General features: G+C 31.2%; 1 protein-coding gene across 1 annotated transcript; it reads right to left on the reverse strand.

Moving 5' to 3' along the window:
* Positions 1–1,817: 1,817 nt before the first annotated feature.
* On the reverse strand, positions 1,818–21,239 carry LOC134710353 (kelch domain-containing protein 3-like). The gene is made up of 12 exons (XM_063570698.1): positions 21,205–21,239; positions 19,527–19,608; positions 16,752–16,914; positions 15,677–15,844; positions 12,189–12,304; positions 9,924–9,998; positions 9,137–9,350; positions 7,558–7,644; positions 5,820–5,928; positions 5,229–5,311; positions 4,817–4,895; positions 1,818–3,942 (listed from the first exon to the last, which is right to left on the reverse strand). The coding sequence occupies exons 3-12, from the start codon at positions 16,903–16,905 to the stop codon at positions 3,873–3,875; spliced, it is 1,155 nt and encodes a 384-aa protein (XP_063426768.1). The 5' UTR covers positions 16,906–16,914; positions 19,527–19,608; positions 21,205–21,239; the 3' UTR covers positions 1,818–3,872.
* Between the last annotated feature and the right edge of the window lie 1,004 nt (positions 21,240–22,243).

Raw genomic sequence — 22,243 nt, forward strand, 5'->3', positions numbered from 1 at the left:
GCAATGTAAACACAACTAGATGCTCTGCAGGGGGCAGCTTTAAACAACAGCAGTTGAGGCAAGTATGGACACAACATTCAAGCTTGATACAGCTCTGAATTTGAATTGTGATTAAAAAGTTTGACACAACACAGGTTTCTGACAAATAATGAATGTGGTCTAAGAACTTAAACTTTAAAACTTAAAATTTTTAATTTGACATTACCTATTATGGTCCAATATCCAATATCATAATACATGGTTAAATTCAGCATATCAAAGAACACCAAGAATTCGTTTTTTGATGAAATCAAATAAAGTTCAGTTTTGGACCCTTTAGACCTCCATGTTGACCAATCTGATAACCGGGCCCAAACATCAAAAATCTAAATACATGGTTAGATTATGCATATATCAAAGAACCCCATATATACAATTTCTGTTGAAATCAAACAAATTTTAATTTTGGACCCCAATTTGGAACAACTTTAAAACTGGGCCAATAATCAAAAATCTAAGTACATGTTTAGAATCAGCATATCAAAGAACCCCAAGAATTCAATTTTTGTTAAAATCAAACTTATTTAATTTTGGACCCTTTGGACCTTAATGTAGACCAATTTGAAAACGGGACCAAAAATTAAGAATCTACATACACATTTAGATTTGGCATATCAATGAACCCCAATTATTTAATTTTTGATGAAATCAAACAAAGTTTAATTTTGGACCCTTTGGGCCCCTTACTCCTTAACTGTTGGGACCAAAATTCCCAAAATCAATCCGAACCTTCCTTTTATGGTCATTAACCTTGTGTTTAAATTTCATAGATTTCGATTCACTACAAATGTATTACTAAAGTTATGGTGCAAAAACCAAGAAAAATGCTTATTTGGGCCCCTTTTTGGTCCTTAATTCCTGAACTGTTGGGACTTCAACTCACAAAATCAATCCTAACCTTCCTTATGTGTTCATAAACATTGTGTTTAAATTTCATTGATTTCTATTTACTTGTACTTAAGTTATTGTGTGAAAACCAAGATAATGCTTATTTGGGCCCTTTTTTGGCCCCTAATTCCCAAACTGTTGGGACCAACACTTCCAAAATCAATCCCAACCTTCCTATTTTGGTCATAAACCTTGTGTTTAAATTTCATAGATTTCTATTTTCTTATACAAAAGTTATAGTGTGAAAACCGAAAGTCTTTTGACGCTGACGACGCCAACATGATACCAATATACGACCAAAAAATTTTCAATTTTTGCGGTCATATAAAAATGGTGACCAAAACTCATGTCATTCTAGGAAGTTTTTTACTCTTGAGCACATTGTTACCAAGTTACCAAAAAAAAAAGGTTTGTGCAAAGCACGTTACCACATGATTGTTCTCACTTATAGTCAGAAGTCTTCAACAAAGTTCTAGTTTTCTTAAACACTTAGGACACAATTGTCTGATAACTATATTCATGGTGACAATTGGAGTCGAAATACAAAATCTTCATAGAAGTCATGGTCAACATGAATGAAATATTTAAACCTTTATAGAGTATAAATAATGAAAATATAAACTTCTTTATAGAATAATGATGTCCCTTGCACATTTTTGTAGGTTTCATGTGACTGTGACCACATATTTTCATCTAAACAGAATTATTGGTAAAGTTTTGCTACTATCTTGAAAACAAACATAGGAAGATCTTGGGAGCCTTTTGAAAATTCAGATATGGGTTCATAAGCCTCATGACCAACTTGCAGAATATGTGAGTCAACAGAGTTAACTCCCCTGAAACTTCAGACCCTCAGCCACAGCTTGGCCTTATATAAATATAATAACACATTAGATCAAGTATATTTAATTGAAAGTAAGAAGATCCAAACTTATTAAATATTTTAGTACATAAAATATGTAATCGAAGATATACATGTATAACTATTATTATATTTTTAATTTCTTGCATATTATTTCACTTTAACCTGAAACAGCATTTAAAAATTTCTCAAATCATAATTGTCTAACTACCCTGGTAGATCTTTGTGTGAAAATGATGCTTCAAAGACTTTTGATTACTTCCTTAAAAAAAAATATTCAAGAACATGTACCTTCAATAAAAACTTAGTTATCTTTATATTACCTTCACATTTGATGAAAAAAATAAACATTTCCATTAGCATAATTAATAACATGATAGTTCTGTATATTGTTGATATTAATGTTAACATACATAATTAAAAAAAAATATATCACAGCAAAGAATGTAAACAAAATTTGATGTAGATTTCAAAAAGTTTTATTATCAAATACTTATTACCTCATCGAAAAAAAATATCTACATATATAATAAGGGTCTGTCAGTCCATCAGCACTTCTATTTTGTGTAATAAGTCAAATGTTTATAGCAAAAAAAAGGTTTCTTCAAGTTTTAAATTTGAACAAAAATTATCAATAATGGTAATACATATCCTGAATTATTTCTTGATGTCAAAACTTATGATAATCAGGTTTCTTGTGTTGTTGGCATTCCAAAAGTGTGAATGGTTGAAATTCCTGTGCTTACTGGTGAAAAATGTTGACAGTTTTAGATGACCTCTTAATTAAAGATATAACAACTGTTGAATAAGAAAACAAAACACCTGCCAGTGTGATTAAAAAATTAATTCAACACAATATGCACTCAAAGCTATTTTCTGGATTTACCCTCATCAGGAACTTTCAAAGCCGAGAATGTATATGAAGAGTTTTATTACAATAAAAATACCTAAAATAATAGCCAAATCCACCTTACACGGTCCAAACAAAAATTACATTTAGGAATAAATTATGACATTATCACAGTTGAAATTAGGGCGGGGGCATATATAAACATATTAATACATTATCATGACAGATATTTAAAAAAACAAAGCGAAGGTAACAACACGTAAATTGCTGCTTTCAAACCAGTACCAGCTCATAACTCACTGCTAGTGCACTAGAATAGCAGTGGATGGATAATTCTTTTCAAGATGCTGATAATTCTAGATTACAGCACTGAAGAACACAGTTGCAAGGTAAATTATTTATTTTAATTTATAATCATTTTTAACTTCATATATTAGAAAGAAAAATGTAAAAGATATAAAAATAATGTCATGGTAATTACTCCTTTAGCAAAGTAGAAAAGAGACCTCACTGTCCTGACAAAAATATTCTCACAAAAATACATTTTCATACTTGTTACAAAAATGAAGAATGATTTATTACAATTAATTAAATGCACAGGTTCAGTGAAAACGGAAAGAAAATACAAGTGGGCAATCAAAGTCGAAGAAACACTATAAATAAACATTTAAAAAATTTAAAAAAAAATCAGCACTTGAAGTAAATAATTGAAACAGTTCAAACATTCATGAAATCAAAATCTTTATGTATTTATCTACAGGTAATACTTCAACTGGATGAGACATATATTGTTAATGCTTTAAAGAGAGACGGTTTCACTGAGACTCACTCACTATGGCAATAGAAGCAAACATGTAAATTATTGATGATGAGAACTATTTATGATATTTTTTGGTAAATATTCATAAGCCATTATATCATGTTAACCAGTTTTCTTGCAAGTGTTTCAATGGTAAATTCTATATCAATATTGAATCGATAGCTTTAACAAATTTGTCTAATATGTAAAATCTGGGTAAAGTTCCTAAGATCAATGGGTTTCCCCTCACCAATACTGATTTTATCATCAAACAATACTAGCCCTCATCCTGACTGGTTGCAATAACAATTGATTGACAAATAAGTAATTTCTGTGTAACACATATACTTGTCACTGAACACAAACATCACAATTCCTCTAACACAAGCTTAGGTAATGCAATGATAAATGCAAGGTGTTTACTGAATATTCACTCATCCATTTGTGTTGCTGGGTCTAGCACTTGATATAGTATTGTTTGTAGTCATTGCAGCAATCTCCCATCTGGAAAAAATAATAATACAAAATGTATGAATGTTTTTCTTCTTCCATAATACAACTGTAATAACTAATTTGAAAGAAATTTAAAAGATTTTAAAAGACCCCCAGGAGTTTACACAATCAGTTATCTCCCCTGCTGTGAAAGAAGTCTGTCAGTTGCAATGAATTACAAAACAGAGCTTGAAGTCATATGAAACAAGTACATGTATACAGAAACTGTGAGATAATACAGTGATGATAATTTATTTATTTTATATTTGCCATAATTTCATGTCAGATACTTTTTGTGAAGGTAACAAGACTAAATATTATCATCAAGGACACTTTTGTAAGTGTAATACAAAACTCTGATCACTTGTCTGTACATTGAGTACATCTTACTTATATTTGAAAACATCTGGCAACTTCTATGGCTCCTGATTAGCACTCCTATCATTAGTGACACGCTAAACTAATGGGAGTTCAAACTGAAGTATATTCTTTGCAATGATAATCAGCCCTTACCTCACACCATGCCAACAGTAAAACTACATGTCTATCACTCTTTAAGATTTTTCCAATGAAAAAAGTATAAACTAAGTTGTTAAGTTATACCCTGAATTATTCCACAGTCCCACTCCTGAGTCTTGCATGCAAGTAAGGAAGGTGCTTAATTATGTATTTCCTGATATATGAAAATTTGAAAGCACGCAAAGAAAGTTGTTTAACTAATTTCTAGGAAATCTTAACAAATGATAATGATTCTTGTTCACCATTTCTAGGTAGATGAATTAAAATTTGGTTTACTGAGAATTTCTTTAATGACCAAATTATTTCAAAAATTTAATTCTTACCGCTTATTTTTATACATTTTCTTATGTAGATAATTGTAACTTACTGGAGAACCTGTGGTAAACAATCTGTTTTTATTTTGTTGTCTACAACTGCAATCTGACACAAGGTTTTCAATGTTGGTGCTACAAAAAAAACAATTTTCCAATCAAAATATATATATAGTTTATAAAGTTTGAAATTTGTTGCATATTTAATGAAATGTGTCAACATTAATCTGTCTGCCCTACACTTTTATAACCATGCTAAGCTGTTCTCAAAACCCCATTTTAGTGTTGTGACATTGTAAGCATTTGACCTGGCAATATTATTTTTGATTTATACTTTATATGTCTTAATAATATATACCTGTTTTTCATCATTTTGACCATAACTTATCAATTACAACAATCAAGTGTAAAAAAAAGTACCAGTAGTTAAAATCATATACAAAACAATTGTGAAGTTTTTATACTTACCAAAGTCTAATACATGGAGATCAGAGTGATCAGTTAAATCTGAATCATTGTTTTGATTAGGTATGGCAGGTTTCACAGATGGACTGTAATAAAATATGATAGTGTAAGCTTTAAACTGGCCTTATTGAAAACATTTACATGACTTAAAGACTGATCTTCAGATGTGTTTTCATTTTTTTATGATTGTTGTTTTGCAGTATAAACTACTTCTCTGTGTCATATTATATTGTTAGAAGTAAATTCTATTAAGACTGTGACAGAGGCAATTTAAAAACTGACAGTTGTAAAAATCAAATTGTTTATACATAAATCATGGATAGCTTTGGTAATTTCATACTACGGCCACAGACAGGCTCTAAAGAATGTAAAGGTAGAAAAGATGGTTGAAATGTTTTAAATAGCCAATGATTAATTGTTAGGATATACCTTTTTACACTCAAAATATGTTGGTAGCATTATGTAGTTTATGACTAGAACCTTAATGATTTCAATTTGTTTATCATTGATTAATTAATGAAAGGATGAATTGAAATAATTGTAAAATAATAACTGTTTCTTTAAAGTTTCAAAATATTTAAATGATAATCATACCTAGTACCACCAAACAGAAAGACTTTGTTTCCTATCACACAACAACATTGTCGTCTCCGAGCACATGGACCTTTACCTTTTAGTTTGACCATAGACCAATGCAGATGCACTGTAAATATTACATGTAATACAATAAAAAATAAAGCAAAGCAATCTTCATTTGTAACACTAAACTTAATATACTTTAAATAATCAATTTTCTGAGGTTATCATAAATCAATTACTTGTACTATTTCAGATATGCTACTTTAAAACAAGAGGCTCTCAAGAGCCTTAATCGCTCACCTTAATGTTTTGGGTTAAATCTCTCATCAATGATTATTTTGGCTTTTCAATTTATTTAAATGTTCTTTGAATCGTCCTATTTTCTTCAAAAGCAAAAAAAAATAAATCATTTTCTCCTATGTTCTATTTCAGCCAGTTTCTTGACATACAAGGAAATAAAATATAAAATTTATACTAGATACTCTGAAACTCATTTAGCCTAAGTTTGGCTGAAATTGATACAGCAGTTTCAAAGGAGAAGATTTTTTAAAGTAAGTCAACATGATGAACAAATTGTGAAAAATTGTCATTAAAGGACATTAACTCCTTAAGGGGTTAATTGACAATTTTGGTCAAATTGACTTATTTGTAGATCTTACTTTGCTTAACATTTTTGCTATTAACAGTTTATCTGTATCTATAATAATATTCAAGATAATAACCAAAATCTGCAAAATTTCTTTAAAATCATTAATTCAAGGGCATTATACCTGAAAAACCAGTTACCCAATTCGGCTGAAAATTTTAGGACAGGTAGACCTTGACCTAATAAATACTTTAACTTCTTGTCTTATTTGCTCTAAATGCTGGAGTTTTTGAGATATAAGCCAAAAACTGCATTTTACCCTGTGTTCTATTTTTAGCCATGACGGCCATGTTTTTTTGACAAAATAGAAAATAAAACACAAACTTCATTTTATACACCCTACTGATCATTCAGTTGAAGTTTGGTTGAATTTAATTGAGTAGTTTTAGAGGAGAGGATTTTTTAAAGTTAGCAAATATGATGAACAAATTGTGAAAAATTGTCATTAAAGGACATTAACCCCTTAAGGGATCAATTGACAGTTTTAGTCATATAAAACTTATTTGTAGATCTTACTTTGCTGATCATTTTTGCTGTTTACAGTTTATCTTTATCTATAATAATATTCAAGATAATGACCAAAAACTGTAAAATTTCCTTAAAATTACCAATTAAGTGGCAGCAACCCAACAATGGGTTGTTTGATTCATCTGAAAATTTCAGGGCTGATAGATCTTGACCTAATGAACATTTATATCCCATGACAGATTTGCTCTAAATGCTTTCATTTTTTATATAAGCCAAAAACTGCATTTGACCCCTATGTTCTATTTTTAGCCATGGTGGCCATGTTTTTTCACATAATGGAAAATAAAACACAGTCTTTATTCTAGATACCCTAAGGATCATTCAGCTAAAGGTTGGTTTTAATTGGTTCAGTATTTTCAGAGGAGAAGATCTTTGAAATAGTTTACATTGACGTACAGACGACGACGACAGACGCCAAGTGATGGCAAAAGCTCACATTTCCTTTTAGGAAAGGTGATCTAAAAATGAGGTAATTTGCACATTTGCTTCAATAAAAGTTAAATGATCTTGTTGTTTAAAGCATCACATGCCTCCATAAGTTTGATGAAAATTGACGAAATCAGTATTAAGTTAACTCACCAGGATCAAATCTAAGAACATCTCTGAAGTGGTAGTCAAATTTGCCATTGTAGCCACCAAATATATACAGGTAACCCCTGTACACAACTGTAATATACACAATAAGTTTCAAGCACATGACGTCAATTCTTCTGGATTTTTTTATATAAAATAGTCAAATAAATTAAAGATGCTAGGATATTGGTTTGACAAAAAGGAAATGATAATAAACAGGTTAAACTGTGAGCTACTTAATTATAATTAGTGTTGTCAAGTTGTTAACTTTTGCCTAACCGGTTACTCGGATAATCGTTCGACCGATTACCGGTTAACCGGTAGTTTAAGTTGATGTTTGAAGGACTTATCTATAGTACCCTACACACAGATATAAAAAGATGTGGTATGAGTGTCAATTTGAAAACCTTCCATCCAAGTCATACATTTATGGTTTTATAATATGATGAATTGAAGTTTGTCTTTTGGTATTATAAGGCTTGTCTGTGAAGATTCCTGGCGAAATTTGAATTTTATTACTGAAATACACCATATCAACTACGACGTTTGTACTAACTAGTCAGATTGAACATTTTTAAAAAACCTTCTTGATCTCGCAGAATTTAATATGTCTGAAACCAATGATTCTTTCATTTTTTCTTGTTCTCTCCAAACATAATGTGGAGTGTTTCAATTTGAAATGATTAAGCCTGTTACTCGTACTATCAAGTATACATTGATTACATTAACATTGGTTTGCATTCAACAATTTTTGAGTAAGCATTTCGTAATTCATATAAAGTATGACAAAGCCTTGCACAAAGGAGATTTTACATTCAGATGTAGGTCTACACAATATAAGAACAAAAATGAATTAATGAAGAAAATCGTAAAATTTAAGCGTATTACTGATTAAAAGTTACTGTTAAAAAAACATGTATACTAATTATGTTTCCTTAAAATCTTGCCCCGAGCAGATAACCAAGTTCTAACTAATTTTATATTTTTAGATTAACAATAGCAATCAATATACTGGAAAATTGATCTGTCAAATTAATTAACACAACAACAATTTAAAAGGAAAACATAACTATTTTAGTATTTCAATAAGAATTCATATTAAATCTATCAAAATTGAATAACGTCTGGTTAACCGTTTTTTTTTATATTTTTAAATTTGAAAACACATCACACTGTATAAAAAGTCAACATAAAACTGCTCATACAGACAATGGACAGATAGAGGTATAACAACCAGCCAATGAAAAGACTATCATTTTATCATCATTTCTCTTTAGGGCCCAGCTGAATCCCAACTCTGGTGCTGGATTTTCTCACTGTGTTGAAGACCCATTGGTGGCCTTCATTTGTTTTCTGCTCTCTGGCTTGTTGTCTCTTTTGCCAGGTTGTTGTCTCCTTGACACATTCCCCATTTTCATTCTCTATTTTATCCCTTAAAATGGAAACTGAGAGTGCACTTAGCTATGTGCATTTCTTAAACACTAAAAATACTGGATGAAGTGTGAAGTACTCTGTTCTGTTCATGCATCTAGATAGATCACTAGGGATAATGAATAATTGTCCACAATAATAATGTAATACTTACAAGCAGAATGACTTCTTCGTCCAATAGGTAATACACCGGTGGTTTCTGGTTCTATCCATGTCCTATTTAAAGTGTCAAAAATTTGTAATTTATTACAATAAATCTCATTGTTAGTATACACATTGCCTCCATGATCACTTCTACCACCAAAAATATACATCAGATGTCCAATTCCAGTAGCAGTGTGAAAATCTCTCCAACGTGCTGGTTCACCCTGGAAATAAACCATATAACTATGCATTTTTATTTATAAGCACAAATACTTTAGAAATGCCTCAGAGTTGGCAATTGGCTATTATGATATTGTTGATACTTTATACGAATAATAGAATGCCCTATTAAAGATTTTGAACCTTTATTGATCATATGATATGATATGATTTTTTGTAAAGATCTAGAACCAAAAGTACATTATGTGGTGAATTCTCAATACTGTGTATTACTTTTCAAGATGAAATTTCTTTGAAAGAAATCAAGTTGAATTGGTTAACCATATGATTTGCAATGTACATTTTCAGTAAGCTATCTGAAAAAAAATTACAAGAAGATATTTTCAATAAACAGTAAATTAGTTACCCATGGCCAAATTCTTTACTTGTAGTCGTTTCCACTCATCAACAACAATATTATGAATACAGTTGGGTAGCGGTCAAAGTAATTACCGTAACCTTTGGAAAAAATGGTGTGCATGTCAACTTCCAGGAGATAATTCATAGTAAAAGTGACACTGTTGAAGCAGTAAAAGAAGTAACAAAAAACAACAACTATAAACTTAATGTATACTTACATTTGAAGGTACAATCAGTGACCAAGAAAAAGTGGAAAAATCTAAAGCATAAATCTCATTTGAAAATCTGTCTGTCTGGAAAAAAAGATATAGGAGAAAAACTAATTAATTATTATATCAGCTATTTTTGTCTCTAATTATAATTTTTAATAAGGTTTCCTAAAAATAGAAAATAAAAAGCAAACTGAAATATGTCAATTTACACAATGTAGTAGTGTGTAGTAAAAAAAAATCTTGCAATCCAAATTTCAGTGATTGGTATGTCTTCTTTTCAATATCAGGAAAACTAGATTAAATAAAATGCTCAAGGGCACAGCTTGATACGACCACAAATGTTCAACCCTGAAAGGATGGTGCAAGTATAGACACTACATTTAAACTTGATACAGCTCAGAATTCGAATTGTGATTAAATATTTCACACAGACATAGGTTTTTGACACAGAATAAATGAGGTTAAAGAAATGTAAAATTTTGATTTAAATACACAGTCCAATTCATCATTTAAACAATGTCAATTCTATCATGAAATGGTCCTCAAGTTGTCCTCTTTCATAGTGACATTTTTAATATTTATTCTGTTCCCTTTAGTGTTGTCAAATCGTACACTTTTGCCTAACCGGTTACTCGGATAATCGTTCGACCGATTAACCGGTTAACCGGTAGTTTAAAATGTCGTTTGAATACCTTAACAATAGAACCCTACATGTACAAATAGTTATAAGATGTGGTATGAGTGTACATTTGACAACCTTTCATCCAAGTCATAATATTAAGATTAAAGAATTGAAGTTTGTCCTTTGGCATTATAAGGCTTGTTTGTGAGGATTCTTGGCGAAGTTTGACTTTTAATAAACAAATACAACGTATCAACTACAGAACATGTACCAACTTAAGATTGAAAAAATATACAAAAAAACGTCTTGATCTCGTAGAATGGAATTTGTCTGAAACCGATCATTGTTTAATTTTCTCTTGTTGTCTTCGAAAATAATATGGAGTGTTTCAATTTGAAATGATAAATTATAAAAAAAAAAAGAAGATTTGATATGATTGCCAATGAAACAATTCTCCATAAGAGGTCACAATGACACAGAAATTAACATCTAAAGGTCACCATACGACCTGTTTCTTTACTTTGTTTGCTTGTTTCTTTAGGCATGTTACTCATACTATCACGTATACCTTGAGTACATTCACATTGGTTTGCATTTCATAATTTTTGAGGTAGCATTTCGTTTAAAGTAAGATTAAACCTTGCACTACGGATGTTGCACATTAAGATGTTGGTTTACACAATATTAGATCAAAAACGAAGTAATGGACTAATTAGTAAAATTTAATCGCATCTTTGATTTAAAGTTATTGTTAAAAAAACATGTTTACCAATCATGTTTCTTTAAGGTCTTGCCCCGAGCTCTAATCAATTTTATGTATTTAGGATCAACAATAGCAATCAATATACTGGACAATTGATCTGTCAAATAATAACCACGACGACAATTTTTAAATAAAACATAACTATTTAATGATTTCCATGCAAATTTATATCAAAACTATCAAAATTGAAAAAAGCCCGGTTAACCGGTTAGCGTTTTTGGTATTCGGTATTCGGTCGTTCGACCGGTTAACCGGTTAACCGTTGACAACACTAGTTCCCTTAAATCATCTCAATGTAGTCTTTTTATAAGCCAATGCTGTACAATTTCTTCAACCATTATCCCTTATATGAATATGTTGAAGGACAAAATTCCATCCCCATACTTGATTTAAATTTGGTCAAACAAAAATTGGTTTATTAGAATACAGTTGAAATCAGCAAGGGGTATTTTTAGGAAATTTGGAAAATGCTACAAAAATAGATGAGGAAAGACCAACTGTGGATTAATTTTCAAAGTCTATAGGAGTTTTTAAAAGTATATCTTGGCACTATAAACAATGAAAGATCACAGTTTTTCACGTCAGAGACATACATGTAGCAAACAAATACAAGATGTATTTTCTCAAAATCTTTGAACAACACATACAGGGATGTTGAAATATCAAAACTCTTCACTTGTCCAAGGAAAAGTACTATTAATAAATCTATTTCCCTCAGAGTTTTTTGCTTTTTCATTCTGGTTTTGCTATTACATAAATAGCTTGTCAACACCAAATAGCTTTGTCATATTTAATTGTCCAGAAGATTAAGGTACAAGCTGGACAAGTTGGGCATGGTATTTCACAACCATATCGTTGTCAGGAAGCAATAAGCTAAATGTATTACCTCTTCTTCATATCCTCCAAAGACATACATCTTATGGTTAATAACACAGGCAGAATGACCATCTCTGGCATTTGGAATAGAACCACACACATCTGGCCTAAACCATACATGTGTATCTGAAATAAAAACATCATAGATAATAACATCTACATTTGGGGTTTACCTAAAAATAATAACATGTTTTTACAATAGAATGGAATTGCCATTAAAACTGTAAAACCTCATTGAACTTGAAATAGGATCTCTTATCAGGGCTTTTCAATAGAATAGTGTACGGTTCTTTAAATAAATAAATTACATATCAGAGAATAGGTACAATGTCGAAAAATTACATTTTTTGGGCCCTGAAGTTGCAAACAGAGTAAACTAAAATTATATATATTTTTCACATTTATATGTTAGTACTATTGATCTGGACACTTTAAAATGTGATAGTTGTTGTTTGCATATATTTTTTTCTTTGAAGATGAGTAAGGAGTTGGTTGTTTTGTGTTAAACAAGTTTAAAAAGTTCAAAATCACCACACCTTGCATCTTTTTTTGACTTGTCAAATTTCTAGACCATATGTAGTAAAAGTATAAAATCAAAGAGGTGAAAACTCTGAGGGAAAAGACGGCCGTTGTTTCTATTTTTTGGGGGTATCTTTTGATAGTCTACATACAAAGAATGAGCAAAAGAACAGCTAGAACATATAGAAAGTTTGACAATAATGAAACTATTGTTGTTCATTGTTATTTCATTTCCTTAGTCAAAAATTATCATAGAGACAATTTGGACCAATGAGATCTGCACCTTCTAAATCAAAACATTTGATTAAAGTTGGGAGTTAATTATCTAAAATTCAATTGAATTTAACAACTTCTACAATATATTTTAGAATTTTAATTATGTACCACTGAATGGCAGGCTTAGACCATTCTCGATTTTTAGTGACAGTACTCTCAAGATTTTTTTTAACTTTTTCTCAAGAAAGTGAGGACTGAAAAATCTATTGTTTTCATGGTTTTAATTTTTCATTGATAAAGTTCCCAGTTACAACTCTCATCACAGGGATACATGAACTTATAAAATCCAATATGATTGATATAAACTTTGTGAAGTTTGTTTCCAGATCCCACATTTTGATATTTGTGTAAAATTCATGAATAAATAGCTTTAAACTTCAAAAAGCAATATTTCAAACTAGAGGCTCTCAAGAGCCTGTATCGCTCACCTGACTCTACATGGGTTTTTGAAATCATATAAAAAAAGATAAAATTTGGCTACCAAGTAAAAACACTTTGCCAGCACCTCATCCGGAATGGAACATTTATGCTATGTTTGGTTTTGATTCAATTCAATGGTTCTCTAAAAGATGAAATTTGTATGTATTTCCCATAGGGTCCTATGTTAAACTAAGCCCCTGCTGGTGGCAATCTTGGATAATGGATCAGCTACAAAGTAACAACACTTGGTCAACACATCATAAGGTTCATTCATGCCATGTTTGGTTTCATCAATTCAGTGGTTCTCTAGAAGAAGTCATTTGTATGCATTTCCATAGGGTCCTATCTTAAATTAAGTCCCCCCCCTGGCGGCCATCTTGGATGATGGATAAGCTACAAAGTAACAACACTTGGTCAGCACCTCATAAGGAACATTCATGCCATGTTTGGTTTATTCCATTCAGTGATTCTCTAGGAGAAGTCATTTGTATGCATTTCCCATAGGGTCCTATGTTAAACTAAGTCCCCCGCTGGTGGCCATCTTGGATGATGGATCGGCTACAAAGTAACAACACTTGGTCAGCACCTCATAAGGAACATTCATTCCATGTTTGGTTTTATTCCATTCAGTGGTTCTCTAGAAGAAGTCATTTGTATGCATTTCCCATAGGGTCCTATGTTATACTAAGTCACCCGCTGGGAGCCATCTTGGATGATGGATAGGCTACAAAGTAACAACACTTGGTCAGCACCTCATAAGGTACATTCATGCCATGTTTGGTTTTATTCCATTCAGTGGTTCTCTAGAAGAAGTCATTTGTATGCATTTCCCATAGGGTCCTATGTTAAACTAAGTCCCCCGCTGGGAGCCATCTTGGATGATGGATCGGCTACACAGTAACAACACTTGGTCAGCACCTCATCAGGAACATTCATGCCATGTTTGGTTTTATTCCATTCAGTGGTTCTCTAGAAGAAGTCATTTGTATGCATTTCCCATAGGGTCCTATGTTAAATTAAGTCCCCGCTGGCGGCCATCTTGGATGATGGATTGGCTACAAAGTAACAACACTTGGTCAGCACCTCATAAGGAACATTCCTGCCATGTTTGGTTTTATTCCATTCAGTGGTTCTCTAGAAGAAGTTCAAAATGTAAAATGTTAACGACGACGACGGACGACGATGACGGACGCCAACGGACGCCAAGTAATGAGAAAAGCTCATTTGGCCCTTCGGGCATATACTTAATGTCACATTTTTAGTGTTCAGATACATTAACTTTCATTTTAGTTGGTAATTATTCATCAATTAAGGTGCTCCTAAATTGGAGAAAGATTCTAAAAACATAACTTTACAGAAAGGATGAAAACTGCAGTTGTTCTCCCCAATCTCAATAGGTATAAACTACAAAAAGCAACATTTTATTTAATATACAATAATTTAATGAGAAACAGAAAGTTAACGTGTAAAAAAAGTGTTTAAAGTCAATCTGTTCTCCTTATCATCAATTTCAGTATGACATTGTGAGGGGATTTCCAAACTATTAAAACAAACTGATTGACGTGAGGGCATGGAACTCTGGCCAACCACATTAGGGAATTGACGGCTTGATGCCGTCTTTCCCCAATAAAATGACAGTACTTTAACATCCAATACATAAATATGCAAAACATTCCAAGTCACTATCAAACCATAACCGAAGGTGTAGGACCAAATAACCTCAGTTGAATTGAGAAATGCCATTTAAGCTCATACAACTCAACACCAAATATAATTGAATTAACATACATGGTTCCCTTTAAACTGATCTAAACAGAAACTACCACATTTAAACTATAGATAGTTAACTTTTAAATTCAATAAACCTTAATACAACTGCATACCAAATACCATTGACTTATGATTAGTGATTCATCTTAAAAACTTTCATGCAATAGACTGTCACCATCACTGAGAGGGTGTAAATTTTACAAAACATCCAACAAATATGAGAAGCACAGAATATTACATCCTCATTTCAGTGAGCTAACTTTATGTATGTTCCAATATAAGATATTTGCTCCTACTGCATATATGTCTTTCTATCATAATTTTCAGTCAAGTTATCATCTCTTTAATTCCTTGTTGAATATATGAATAATAGACTTTCAGTTTTTGATGTATCTATTAGTGGCAAATGCTAAAGCCAATGTGTTTGTTTATGCATGGATATTTCCCACTTTATCTCATTGTTATTGTGGTCTATGCATTCATTGTTGTTTTATTTTTTTCATTTATACTTACTGCTATTAAATCCATACAAAATATTACAAGCTCCATCTTTATCATTTCGTCCTCCCCAGATGTAAGCATTCTCATTATAAGCTACAGCAGTATGACCATATCTCTGGTATGGAATTGATGTTAAATTATCTGGTTCTTCTAATAGTATTAATCTCCACCTCAAGGAAACTAATAAATGCAGAAAATTATGAATATTTACATATATTTTTTTTTTTCAGTTACTGTGAAATTTTGAACCAAAAGAAACAAAAGAATTGAGGTCCCAATGTACAAATGTACCCAGCACTGCATACATTTTATCTGTTTAAGGACAATGTCTAAAAAAAATGGTTTTTTTTGTTATTTTAAACTTTTTATCTTGTACACCAATTTTCAAGGGCCATAACTCCTGTAAAAATAAATGTTGGGCATTCCTCATGACCTTGCTTATACATTCATTTGATAAAAACTTCATAACATTTTGACAAGAAATGTAGGTGTGGGAGTGCTTACAATGCAATTTAAAATACATTTTAAAGAGACATAACTGCAATGTCCATCTATCATTCCTGTGTCATCTACCATAATTAATTGCTGCATCTAAAGTAAAAAACACAAAGATCTTTGGAAATTGGTATCTGCACTTTCTGGTGTGTACATTCATGACATTAGTTGTGCTAAAGTATATTAATTAGCAGATGTTTATTTCATCAATAAATCTGCTTACTGTTTTTGCTTTTTTACCATTAACTAAAAATACTTGAAATAACTTGTTTATTCAGTTGCATTTATTTCTGTTCTCTAAGTCACCTTTACCAATAACGGCTTGTTGAAGGCTGTATTTTGACCTATAATTATGACTTAGATGGAGTTGTTCTCATTGGCACATCTCCTAATATTATATCTATCTATATATGTCATATTATAGTGATATTAAGTACACCAATAAAAGCACAGTCTATTCACTTACATCAGCTCTCTTATTTATATTTTACAACAAATCATCCAAAACTAATTGATAGATTAATAGCTGCTGAACACCAATGCAAGCTTCATACACAAATAAAATGTTTGAAATGAGGCTGATAAACTATACCTGTATCCAACAAGTGGACATCCATAGGTGTGGTGGTTTCATAGTTTTCTCCTGTACAGTACCCCCCAAAACTGTATATTCTGTCACTAATAGCAACAGCTGCATGGTTAACCCTTTTAGGTCCACCTTCCAATTCAACAGTCCAACGTAACATTTCCTACCACTGAAATATTTACAAATAACTATGTGTATTACATGGCATTTTCATTAATAGTCATGGAACCAGTCAGACACCTATTTCAAGCCCAATAGCTTTGATTCCGTTACTTATATGAGGTCAAGGGATGACACAAGGGTCAAAAAGCTTAAATCGAAGGACATTCCTTGTAAGGTACTACAGTAAATAGCTGTAATCAGAGTAATCAATGTACAGAATAATATAGTTAGAATATTCAAATCATATCTAGATATAATGTGGACTAAATATGCTGAAAATGCTATATCGCAGACAGTTGCAGTTACTATTTTTACTGCAGTTCTTTAGAAAGATAAGCTTTTTTACAGTGTATAGAATAAGCTAAATGTGAGTCAATGACAGTCATGACAGTAGGTGCCTTACTTGTAAGTCATGTAAAAATGTAATAAATTATTTTAAAATTGCAAATTCATATTGTTTGGAGTTTTAAGGTTAAAGAATATGAAACTTTTGAAACTGTTCAAATTTCCAATACATACTTTATTTTAAATAAATGAAATATCTATTCTGCTTTGAATTGGGGTTCATTTATTGTTGCAAAAATGCACCTTATGTATTCGAGTACAGAAATATCTTAAATTGTCTAAAGATGGTGGGATAAAACATGTTTTTACAGCAGTTTACTCAGGTTATGAGTCTTGTAATTTCATGAATTGTTTCCCTGGAATCTCACTTATTGTTTCAAGTAAATAAATGAAAATGATAATTGTAACCTAAATACTTGTATAGATATATTGGTATATATTTCGATTTTATTGGTAATGTTAAAATATGCTCATAGGTTAGAGAACACAAAGGATGGTTTATTATATGATGCATATATTTGTAATTAAAAGTTACATGCAAACAATATCCCTAAATGGTTTTCTAGTATTGACTATTTAATGACAGAACTAGACTTACCAAACTTAAATTATATGTAAGTGTTGGCCTTTTATGTATTTTAGTAAAAAATAAATTATGTACAAGTTTTCATAATCATTGGAATGAATTTAGAGAAAATACTGTTAAATCAGGTAGAGGTAAACTGGCCTTTGTTAGTCTTGTATTATTTTAATTTTAGTTTCTTGTGTACAATTTGGAAATTAGTATGGTGTTCATTATCACTGAACTGGTATATATTTGTTTGGGGGCCAGCTGAAGGACGCCTCCGGTGCAGGAATTTCTCGCTACATTGAAGACCTGTTGGTGACCTTCTGCTGTTGGTTTTTTTATTTGGTCGGGTTGTTGTCTCTTTGACACATTCCCCATTTCCATTCTCAATTTTATCTTGACCTATTTTTCAATTAAACATTTTTTTGGTACAGATAAATATCTGCAATTAAAAGAATTTAAAGATAAACAAGCACTGTGCGAGATCAGAATAAGTGCACATCCCCTAAAAGTAGAGACAGATAGATGCTAAAACCTATATAGATAAATCACAAAGATTATGTAAAAAATGCACCTTAGATAAAGTTGAAGATGAAGAACATTTTATATGTCAGTGTCCCCTTTATAACTCTTTAAGAAAAGAATTTTAGATAATATTTCATAGGTTGTAAAAAATTTGAAAAGTAAAGCACAAGTGCCTAATTTAATTGGCTTTTTATTCAAGAAAACCTAGAGGTATTGAAAAACATTGCTACATGTATTTATATTAATAAATGTTTAGAACTGAGAAAACTATCAATATAGTATAGATATTGTTTTATTTAAGACTTTGAGAATATTTGCCTGTTGATAATAGATATATAAAAGATAAATTGTTATGCCTTTTTTATGTATATGGCTCTGATCTGGTTGTAGAATAATATCTAAGAAATAGTTAAATTCATATTTATGATTTGTGTCAACATTTATTGTAACACTTATAACCAGATGCTCCGTAGGGTGCAGCTTTATATGACCACGAAGTTTGAACCCTGAACATTGGGGCAAGTATGGACACACATTCAAGCTTGATACAGCTCTGAATTTGGATTGTGATTAAATAGTTGACACAACACAGGTTTCTGACACATAATGAATGTGGTCTAAGAACTTAAACTTAAAAACATTAAATTTAAATTGGACATTTACAGTGACCTATAATTGTTAATGTTTGTGTCATTTTGGTCTTTTGTGGATAGTTGTCTCATTGGCAATCATACCACATCTTCTTTTTTATGTTACCTATAATGGTCCAATATCCAAAATCTAAATACATGGTTAGATTCAGCATATCAAAGATCCCACCAAATCTTCCAAAATCAATCCCAATCTTCCTTTTAAGGTCATAAACCTTGTGTTTGAATTTCATAGATTTCTATTTACTTATACTAAAGTTAGAGTGTGAAAACTAAAAGTCTTTGGACGCCAACGATGACGCAGACGGTGACGCCAACGTGATACCAATATCGTATCAAAATCATTGTAATAAATTTCTTTGCTCATGTTGCTCTTCATGGGCCCTTTAATTGGAAAAAAAATATCTTATCTTATATACTTGTAATTTATCTATCTGAAGTGAATTTCATATATATAATCTATCTATGAATTTACAAACAACGAAAAATAATTGTGTCTAAAATGAAAAACTCCAGGTAATAAAAACTTACTTATCCTGCCTCACAATCTAATTTGTTGTAACCATATGTGCATGGTGTTACTGTAATCTGGTCAAGGAAATGTCTGTCTCTTCTTAAAAGTGAAGAAAAAAAAATGCAGATATATTATATCATATTTACAAACATGCTGAAAGTAAACCACATACAAAAATTATCTACAGAGACTGAAATCACTATGTATTCATTCGCCCAAGATAAATTTCTGTACTATTTTTTTTGTACTGTTTTAAGAACAGAGTTTTCTAAATTTTGACACAAATTACACCAAATCTTGATGTTGAAACCATACAAACAGAAGATTTAAAGAAATAAAAGAATTGTATGAATGTGTTCACCAAATATTATCACTGTTTTTGTTTTATTTGTCATGTTAGTTGAATGAAGTCTTGTGTGCACAAATACATCAGACTGCACCATTATAACTTGACACATATCTGGATGAAACTGTATTCTCTTGAAATTTATTTCAGCTATTGTGCAGATAAAACTTCACAATGATTTACATTATAATACCCATTATATTGAGATACAAATGTAGTACCCCTTTAACGTTTTGGGGCCATGGTCAAGAGAAAGCTATCCATTTTTTAGCAGTCAAGGGTCTTACTTAAATAAGTTATTAGAGAAAAATACCAGACATGTTGTTATTGTGGGCTAAAATATCAAAAAACTGTAATAACATATGTATGTTACATGTTTCAAAGGGAAAATATACAACCTTTATTTTGTTAAATTTTTCACTATTTCTATTAATATTATAATTTTCTTTATGTATACTAATCTTTGCCAAGATATAACGACTCATAGTTTACCTATCATGCATAGCACACCTATGTTATTACAGAAATTATATTTCTGCAATAACTAAAAGGTGTTATTACAGTTTCTCTATATCTCTTTAAAGAATTTGCTCTGACTTGCATAATGATTTATTTCCATTCATTGTAAGAAATGATGATCAGAGCTTGCAATGAGGCACTGCGCAAGATTCCCAGTGTCTCGTTTACTCTCATATCGTAAGTTTCATGCTTGTAATAACCTAAGCCTTGTTATCATAGCTTAGTTTGCCCATAAAGGCCTTGTCTGATTGATTTACCATGGTTGATCAAAATTGTATTAATGGAATTAGAAAATTAGTTATTAAGATAATATATTAAACTACTGCGCAAAGTTTTAAGAATTCCCAAATGCCCATTAAAGATAAAAAAATTAAATGATATATTGAACATATGTTATTACAAATTAAGGGAAAAAGAGTAGACAACTCTTGAAAGTGTCTGTAGTAACAACATGCATGTTATTTTTCTATGATAACTTATTTGAGTTAGACCCTTGACTGTTTAGTTCAGATAATCATGCAGTCTTGTGGAATTATTATTCAATTTTTACTTCTTTCCCCGTCATTGACGAAGCAAGATATCAAAGCATATAAAATAAAATATACTTCAAAGACTAGTTTACATTTATCAACCTCTAACTCTACTGTCTCTAGCCCCTGTCATGTCTACAGTAAGATATAATTTTGATATGGACAGAGCAGATTATTTGTGAGTCGAACTTCATATGTTAATTAGTTCATGCAATATAATATTTCTGATTCATATATTGGTTCTTTCTGGATTTTTTTGCAATGTATTTGTGAGAGAAAAAAAATTATACTTCGACTTACAAAAGGAAGTCAAGTTTTTACAATAGTTTTGGAACCAACGTCGGATTCAAACATGGAAATTTTTCCGAAGCAAGGTTGTCTCCCGAAGTCCGAGGTCCTGTCTCTTATAATATTCGTGTTATCAAGGTTACTATACAAATCCTTGATGTTATTTAAAAAAGTAGATAACAATTTTATTGTCCCTTATTATTGATTTCTTGATAGTACGCACAACTGTTCGAAGACAAAAAATGGTGTGCATACAATAAATTTAGATTTAACAAAATTGTTATCGAGTCAATTCTGAATGCGGCGCGGAAGTATTTAAAGTAAGGAACACATACCCGTAGCCAGGGGGGGGGGGTTCGGGGGGTTCGGACGAACCCCCCCTTGAAAACAAATAAGCACTGTTAAAGTCAATGTTCTGTTCGAATTGTGACTGTTAAAGTCCAGTTTGAGAGTCAAACGAACCCCCCTTTGGAAATTCCTGGCTACGGGCCTGGGAACACATGATTCCCAACTTAATTTATATATGAATCTTGTACTTTGAAGTCAAGAATTTAAGCACACATAATCATTGTTTTCCTGTTATTTTTTCTCTCTCTGAGTTTGAAAAGCAAAAATTAGTATTAAACAGGCAGATACTTAATTACCTTGAAAACTGAGTTCATCATTATTTTTTTTTTATCTCAGACAAGAGTATATTTTGTCATGTATAGTAACATTATGATTAAGGCTTTAAAATCCTCAAATTTGCGCAAAACTGCAAACACTGTCAAAACAGTTTGTCATTGATATTTAGATATCTTGTGACGACCATTTGTTTAACAATGAGCGAGATGAGGAGAGCAGTTCTAAGGTTCTTTCTTGAGTTGACTTTAACGATTTGAATCTTTTGATTTATGGATTTTCTTTTATGAGTCAATTACTAGCGACAAATAACTTAGTCTTAAGTCATCATAATCGAACATTCATTTTTCATTTTGTCAAATTTAAAATAGTTTACAATAGAAAACCTTCATTTTACGTTTTTCAGAGTGTCTCTTTATTCTAAAATAAT

Source organism: Mytilus trossulus, chromosome 3, assembly GCF_036588685.1.
Source record: "Mytilus trossulus isolate FHL-02 chromosome 3, PNRI_Mtr1.1.1.hap1, whole genome shotgun sequence".
NCBI classification, from domain to species: domain Eukaryota; kingdom Metazoa; phylum Mollusca; class Bivalvia; order Mytilida; family Mytilidae; genus Mytilus; species Mytilus trossulus.

What these genes read in the sequence shown, in the direction of transcription:
- LOC134710353 (XM_063570698.1), bottom strand. Translation starts at nt 16,905, where the DNA reads ATGTTACGTTGGACTGTTGAATTGGAAGGTGGACCTAAAAGGGTTAAC. An exon ending in ACGAAGAAGTCATTCTGCTT is followed by an intron (nt 7,645 to 9,136) that starts GTAAGTATTACA and finishes TGTATATTACAG; the next exon opens with TTGTGTACAGGGGTTACCTG. An exon ending in TCTCCATGTATTAGACTTTG is followed by an intron (nt 4,896 to 5,228) that starts GTAAGTATAAAA and finishes TTTTTTTTGTAG; the next exon opens with CACCAACATTGAAAACCTTG.